At 38.8% G+C, this 8,645-nt stretch overlaps 1 protein-coding gene across 1 annotated transcript in view; it reads left to right on the forward strand.

Moving 5' to 3' along the window:
• LOC107731501 (mRNA-capping enzyme-like) overlaps positions 1 to 8,645 on the forward strand; it is a 108,442-nt gene that overhangs the window by 80,729 nt on the left and 19,068 nt on the right. Inside the window, exon 13 of the mRNA XM_016542602.1 lies at positions 7,955 to 8,055. Within this exon, the coding sequence (XP_016398088.1) occupies positions 7,955 to 8,055 (101 nt within the window). The remainder of the gene's footprint in view (positions 1 to 7,954; positions 8,056 to 8,645) is intronic.

The following is an 8,645-nucleotide window of genomic DNA, read 5'->3' on the forward strand; positions in this document are numbered from 1 at the left end:
ACAATTTGAGTTGAATTACTGAAATAAATGAACTTTTCCACGACATTCTAATTTATTGGGATGCACCTGTATATCTATGGTGTAGACAGCATCATTGATTATAATGAGTTCTATAGTATTTTGTCGCGCCGTACTGCTCGCGTCCGGTGTAGACACGGTGTAACATTGGTTTTGCTTTGTTTCACAGATCTAATCGTTGCCTGGGTTGTGTACATATGTGTGGGGCGGAGCTATCAAAATAGGGGCGAGACCCTTTTGGGGTAGGGGCGTGTTTGTTTTGGTGATTTCAAATGGCAACATTGGCTACCAGAAATCGCTTACCCCACCTTTAAGTAAATGAGTGACACTGTTACTTCACAATATCCAGAAGAAAAGGAAATGTAGTCCAAACGAGCCGTGTTTGTAGTTCTTGAAAAGTGTTGTTGTTTTTTTAAGAGAATATTTTCCTTTGGAGTGGACTTTGAGCTTTGTAACCTTGCATATATTTTTCATGCTCAAACAATAACATTAAACACTAACTAAAATAAAACCCCTTTCATTTTTGTCTAGAGTACAAGAAAAGCTGCCTTGGCACCGATGGGCTAAAATGTAAAACATGCTGACATCCTTGGTCCGAAAGCGTCAACACCCTTGCACATCTTTTGCTCGCGATTAATGCCTCACTTCCCAAAACACAGCTAATGCAGATCAATTGGATCCAGTTCTGTGGTCTTTGGGTTCGATGGCAGGCAAAGCCATGGATTTGGAGAGTCCAGTCCTCTTATCTGTATCAGGCAGGACTAGGCTGTGCCAGCTCCTCCTGGTCAGGTGTTGGGATCAGCAGTTCAGGAGGCATTATTGCAGGGGTAGCCAACCCTGTTCCTGGAGACTACCATCCTACAGAGTTCAGCCCCAACCCTGCTCCAACACATCTGAGCTAATCAAGGTGTTCAGGATTACTTGAAAACAACATGCTGGTCTGCTGTTTTAAACTGAAATATGCAGGAGAGTGGCTCTCCAGGAGCAGCGTTTGCTACCCCTGTGTTAGAGCAGTGGTTCACAACTACATTTCTGGATCCATCCCAACATGTCTCCCTAATCAAACACACCTGACTCCAAGAGCTGAAATGGGTCTGTCAGACAAAGAAGACGTGCAAAATGTGCATTGTTGGGATGGCTCCAAGAACGTGGTTGGGAACCACTGCATTAGAAGGTGTATTTCCAGCTGGTGAAACAACAGCACTTTCAATTTATCACGTCCCATTTTAGACTTGTGTAAAAATACCTGCTGTTACTCATACTCTGAATCTCAAATGTACTTTGGGAAGTGGAACTGAAACTAGAACTGCACGATTAATCGAAATTAAAGTGGAATTGCGTTTCGACAAAGGCAGCGCAGCTTGTCAGTGAAGCACAGTTCTGTGATCAGTAGTAAATCTCCACCCGAAGGCCAGAGGGCGCTCTTGCGTTGAAACTTCAAATATGCATTATAAGGTAATGCACGTCGTTCCAGGAAATCCCATATAGCGGTATCTGAATAAACAGAAGATTGAACTTCATTCAATGCATGAAAATAGCCACGGAAGCTGACATGGCGTTAAACACACACAAAAAAACAATATCAATATCTGAGTTCTTCAAGCCTTCTCATGTATTTTCTTTATAATAAAGTACAATTATAATGCAATGCTAAGCGACATAGCCTTTATCACTGCTTAGAATACCATGAAATAATATGTTACGTTCCTCATTTTGTGTAAGAAGCCGTCTCACAGAAGGATTTTATTTCAAACACTCGACTGACGTTATGAAGGGAGTTTGGAGTAAAAACATGTTATTAAATGTTGTCTTTTGGACAAGAGGTTCATAAATGCTTCTCATGTTTGGAAAGATGTTTGACGCGTGTTGATCATTTACTATTCAAGCATTTACTACTGATCACAGAGCCGTACCTCACTGACAAGCTGCGCATAACAGCTTTCGCGATTTCATAATCGCACTAAACAGAACGATTAAATCGCAATTTCATTTTGATTTCGATTAATTGTGCACCTCTAACTGAAACTCTGGTCTACCATGGCATAATCCACAATCTCTCAGTTAAAGATCCCTGTTTACATCTCCCCATCCAGCTTCATTACCAGTTTCCCTTTACTCTCATTTCAAACAGTCTCCCTTTTGGATTACCTTTGGCTTCAGGGCTGTTTACAAGGTGCGTGCTGTCAGCTCTCGCTTCCCTGCAGCATCAAGGCGAATCCCATGCTTCCGTTCCCAGCTGTTGACAGACAATGTGTGACGCCTCCGTAACTCATGTCACAAAGCTGGGTTTTATGCTCAATCGTGACAAGTGCCATTCTTTTGCAGACTATCCAGTATATCTCTTTCAGTTAGACTAACAGCATGTCAGCTTCTCTCACCACTGTCACAGCACAATGTATTTGATGCACAATAGCTCAGGTGCTGCCAGTTAAACTTGTCCAATATATCACACTGTGAAGTCCTGGAGGCGTTTTAGCCACAGCACCACCTGTGGTCAGACTGGGCATGTTACATCTACATCCCTTTCACCTGGTCTTTAACACTTGATTTCTCCATTTGAGCCATTGACTGAGGGGGAGAGTAAATGACTTTCTTTTTTATTATTTTCTTTTTGCATTGGCCATTGCCAATAAAATTGCAATATGTGTTGGTGAAATGCATACTGCCTGTAGTGGGTTCCAGGGAACCTGCAAGTGCATGCGACTGCATCCTGCTGCTTTACTGACAATCTTGTTGAGGCAATATTGTAAACGGGCCAACTGTTTTGTCAACATTTGAATCTTGAATCAGCATTTGAAACTTGAATTAGCTCTTGAATTAGCTCTTTCTGTTTTGTTGTGGAGCATTAAACCGTTATGCTGCCTCAGAAGCATGTCCGAAATCAATTTTGTGAGGTGCCTTCATGCGCAAACGCTGCCTGCGAAGTCATTGCTGGATAAGGCAGCGAGGCAACAAGTCAGCTGCCTAGGTTTTCGGATGCAGCCATTGATTGGCTGTAATTGACAGCAATTAAACAATATCAAGGCTATAATGTAGTCAGTAGTGCCCTCTGGTGGTTTGGAGCCAAAGAAATAGAATGCTGGTTAAAAGAGTATTCCAAAGTCAGTATACAACACAACACAAAACAATAAAACTTAAATATCTGTAAAAATTATATGAACTGCTTAGTAGCTCAAAACTTAACTTTTAACAAAATAATTAATGTAAGGGCCTTTATAAAATTCCAATATATCTATTACGCTTCACATTTCTGCTTTTAAATGCTCCAAAAATTAGCCCGTGTATAAACTGGAGACTTCCGAACTAATGGTCGAGGAAAAGACTTCGGAAGAAATCATGATGTGCATACAGAGTATACAGTATATGTGTGATACGTCAGCATGTCACAAGGTGACAAATTTGATAGGTTGTCAGCAGGAATAAAGCCACAGAGGCATTTCTGCTCAGCTGTGCCTTCTGGCGCTCTTTCACCAGTCATAGAAACACAGTTACGTGCATAACCTGCGTTATCATTGTAATCGCTGCCAAATGAGGCTTTTTCATTCAACTGTGATAAGCTTTTGAAATTACTGGAAGTGAACAACGGCAAATAAAAGATGCGTTGCAATGTTTGTTCCAGACCTGCATGTGGTTTTGCTTGAAGCAATAAAGTGAAAGAGGCCATTCTTTTTTGTGAACATAGTCACTGTTAAAGGGAATTGTTAGGTAGAGTATGCAAGAGAATAAAACTTCACTTACTCTTAGGAATAATTCACCCAAAAATGAAAATCTGCTGAAAATGTATTCACCCTCAGGCCATTACCATTTAATTCCATCACTTGCTCACCAATGGATCCTCTGCAGTGAATGGGTGCCGTCAGAATGAAGTCCAAACAGCTGATAAAAACATCACAAGTAATCCACACCACTCCAGTCCATCAATTAACATCTTGTGAAGCCAAAAGTTACGTGAAACAAAATCCATCAAAGCATTTCAACTTTAAACCATCACTTCTTGAGTCCATAATCCATAATAACACTCCCTCCCAAAAGTCCATCCCCTGTCAGAATAAAACTTCACTTACTCTTAGGAATAATTCACCCAAAAATGAAAATCTGCTGAAAATTTATTCACCCTCAGGCCATTACCATTTAATTCCATCACTTGCTCACCAATGGATCCTCTGCAGTGAATGGGTGCCGTCAGAATGAAGTCCAAACAGCTGATAAAAACATCACAAGTAATCCACACCACTCCAGTCCATCAATTAACATCTTGTGAAGCCAAAAGTTACGTGAAACAAAATCCATCAAAGCATTTCAACTTTAAACCATCACTTCTTGAGTCCATAATCCATAATAACACTCCCTCCCAAAAGTCCATCCCCTGTTGCCTCTCACATTAAAATTGGGTTTGTAAACAATGCTTGATCTGTGCATATTTCTCCCCAATTCAGACGAGAGAACATTTTCACTGGCGCAAGCGTTATTATGGATTTATGGACTCGTATTTTAACTGGAAGCAATGGTTTGAAGTCACTTTAGTTTATTACAAACATGCAACTTTTCTCTTCATAAGACATTAATGATGGACTAGAGTCATATGGATCCCTTGTGGATTATTGTGATGTTTTTATCAGCTGTTTGAACTCTCATTCTGACGGCACCCATTCACTGCAGAGGATCCACTGGTGAACAAGCGATGGATTGACACATTTCTCTAATTTTGTTCCAATAAAGAAACAAGCTCATCTATATCTGGGATGGCCTGAGGGTGAAATGTTCAAAATTTCAGACATATACTATAAAGTGCCTTTAGCTAATTTTATACACCGTCCACACGGAGACGCGTTTAGCTGTATACGCATACATTTTGTATCGTATAGGCATTTCGTCCACACGGATCCGGCGTTTTGGGAAAGTGAAACCGATATTTTTTGAAACCAGGTCCCAGAGTGGATCAATCTGAAAATGACACCCTTGCGTTTTCGTGTGGACAGCGAATCCGTATATTTTCTGAAACGATGACGTCATCAGCCCACGTCTAGCCCCGAGTCAGACACCGCTATGTCACGTAACAGCAACAAAACATGAACAAACACTGAACGATTGTCTTTTTATTAACTAACATTGTTCCATGTTTGTTTGTATACCGCGCGCAAGGTTTATGCGCATAGTCCAAGTCTTCTTCTCGGTTTTTAGTGTATCTCTGTGGCAGAATTACAGCGCCACATACTGGTCTGGCATGTATACTACATCGTTTTGTGTCGGTTTCATGGTTTCGTGTGGACGCAGATATTTCTTGAGACGAGGGAATAAAAAAAGATCGGATAGGGAAAGCTCTGGCTTCGTGTGGACGTAGCCTTAATTTCAAATGAAAATTTGCTGAACAGACTATATATTATATATATTATAATGTCTTGAATTTTGTATCAACAATTCAGCTTTCAGTATCAGAATGAAGTTGTTTTCAGGCCATTTAGAAATGTAATATCCGCAAGTTGCTGTTATTATGAGAAGTTGCTGGTTCTCCTGAGATGATGCTCTTACAGTTACTAGGCACTAGTGTTTGTATCCTCTCCTCATCATTAGTGTTGCCGCTGGTAAACAGCTTTGATTATTGCAGAGACCAATACGGTGGAAAGTGAGAGGGTTGTTTGGATACTCTGACCCATAACAACCGTACTTTCATCCCCAATCTTACACTGAGCCTTTTAGAGGTACAACCTCCTCCCATCATGTAACGGTCCTGCTGGCTTAAATCCTGTTTCCTGGCAACGCATCTGTTACTTTGCCTCATTTTTGTCTTCCCACACTTTGGTTTCTCCAGATTTGATTCATCGCATCCAGAATGTTGACATGAATGAATAATGAATGTCCTCATAGTCACATGCCACATATTAGTGTTGTGAAGGACATTGTTTTGTTTGATCTCTTTTTATTGAACTTGTTTTTCTTTTTCTTGTCTTTTACAGTTCTTATAATAAGCTTACATTATAATAAGCTTACTAAGTCCAGATTCCAGAATGTGCTGTATTCCCTCATTTTCTGAATTTTCACATCAGCCAAACTAAACTCATTTAGGTCACATAAAATGTATTATTGTTGTTATTATTTTAAGTATTCTTAGATGAGTTGAACAAACACCTGGATTAAAAAAAAAAATACAAATCTTGTTGCAGCCTCCCTCACTTGTAAGTAGCTTTGGATAGAAGTGTCTGCTATAAATGAATGACTGTCATTTAAATGTAAATGTAGTCATTAATGCGAATGAGTGCTGGAAGTTGTATTAAAGCCAACACATCCTGATGACCGGTCTTTGTGTATGGAAGAGCTATTTATCTAAGTTTAATAACAACTGTTGCAAATATATTCTCAAAGAGGATTATAATGACAGAATGTAAGGGATTATTGAGTAGTTGAAGGACAGTTATTTCACAAAACAGCTTGTAGAGTAAGACAATGAAATATATAGTGCTTTAAATGTATAGTATGTAGCTAATAACTGGACAGAATTCAGTTTTCGTTGCAGGGCTCTGCTAAACAGTCGACTGATTCAAACGTACAACTATAGAGTCATTTTGAGCAGTTCATTGAAAGTAGTGGCTCATAAGAGTAAGAGTCAAACTACGCTGTTGGCACTGTTAATTTGTTAACGCGCTCCTGACAGAACTGCTGCTTTACTGTGATCAGAGCTCCATACTTTAACTGCTTTACATCTCATTTACATCACAGACAAATGTTTGCTGATTGGTCTAGATGCGCGAAACCACTGTACACTTGTGGTAGCTCACCAGGTTTACACCAAATGACTCAAATCTAGAAAGATGAACGGAAAATATTGTAGTGGAACAGTGAAAAGGACAAATATTGAAGACAGGACTACATTGCTCACCATAACATAACTATTTCCATCAGCAATTCTATGGCTCTGTTCCAAATCCTAGAGAGCTGCCTACATAGACTGCATCTTAAAGGGATAGTTCAGCCAAAAATGTCAATTCTGTCATCAGTTACCAACCCTCATGTTGTTTCAAATGGACTCGAGGCGTAGAGGGACAGAAATCTCTCAGGTTTCTGTAAAAATATCTTCATTTTACCACTTACTACAGTAGAATTCGTAGGTGAACACTCCTCTGATGCCTTACACCTGTCATACGAAATGTATATATATATATATATATGTACAGTATATTTTAATGGAACAACCTTTAGACAAAATATTTTGTATTGGGAAATATACAATATATTGGGAAAAGACCTCCACACTGTAAAAAATGACTGCGAATTTAACGGTAAAAGACTGTAAAAATGCTACAGTAAAAACCTGGGGGTTTTTTTCTTTTCTTTTTTGTTAAGTATCATATTTGATACATCAGGCTTTCATGGCTTATATAGTGTGATTTAGTGAGAATGTGGAGCTCATACTCAGAAGAAAAACACCTCAGTTTTATGAAGAGGAAAAACGTATAATGCAATGCAAAACAATGGCACTGAGATGATTGAGATGATGAACAAATAAAATCATGTTTCTAAAAATGATGCATGGATTATCAAGTAAACACAAGATGCTTCATTCTTTAAAGTAAGATCTTTAAAGTAAAATTATCAATCGGATGACAGAAGGCATGTAGTATATTGTGTGCAACAGGATTTTCATCAGTTTTGATCAGGTTAAGGATGATCCAGTAGCTTTATAGGGTTAAGACAGTACATAGGCAACTCAGTAGGTTTGGGAATAGAGACAATTTCGCCAAGATATGGTATAAATGTTGATGCATGAAGTCACTCTTTTGGGTCTCATTGTTTTTTAGGGCGCCCTACAAATTGGTGATGCGTTACTGTTGATAATATGTAGCATTCATTTTTTATTTTTTATAGCTAATAAAGGAGTATTGTTTTTCTCCTGCATTGTGTCATAAAGTGATTTGTCTCTGTGTTTTTGGCGTCCCTGTAGAAATATAAGCCGGGCAGATGTGATGACATTCTGAAGTGGAAGCCGCCCAGCCACAACTCGGTCGATTTCAGACTCAAGATCACCAAAGTCGGCGGGGAGGGGTGAGTCATCGTCACCATGGCAACTGCATTCACTACGCTCAAATCAATGCTAAACATCAGAACACATTCGACAAACTTCCCACAACTCACACGGAGACCAGTGTTAATGTTGACAGCAAATTTTGATTTAGTTTTAGTCATGGTCTTTTGACTAAAATGCAATTTCGTGTCATATTTTAGTCATCTGAATTTTTTTTAGTTTTAGTCTAGTTTTAGTCGACTAAATATCATAAGATTTTAGTCGACTAAATCTAAAGTAAATTTAGTCGGCTAAAATCTAATGGGTTTAGTTACAGTGTAATGCATTTATTAAGCATTTCTCTAAAATTTCCAAACTCATTATATAGGTTTGATATTAAAGTTTTATCATGATAGACACCGATTTAACTGCGGTGACACACAACATGCCTTTATGTTAAAATTAAATAAAACCACTTCTCATAAAGAAACAAGAACATGGTCCTCTTTTAAAACACCAAATGAAATACCTGCTATATAATGTGCATTCTTTATAACAACTTGCATACAACATCCTTCATTCTTTCAAGCAGACATATTTATTTCTATAAATACATTTAGATTAATCTTTA

This window comes from Sinocyclocheilus rhinocerous, unplaced genomic scaffold, assembly GCF_001515625.1.
Source record: "Sinocyclocheilus rhinocerous isolate Xijiao unplaced genomic scaffold, SAMN03320098_v1.1 scaffold819, whole genome shotgun sequence".
Taxonomy (NCBI): Eukaryota; Metazoa; Chordata; class Actinopteri; order Cypriniformes; family Cyprinidae; genus Sinocyclocheilus; species Sinocyclocheilus rhinocerous.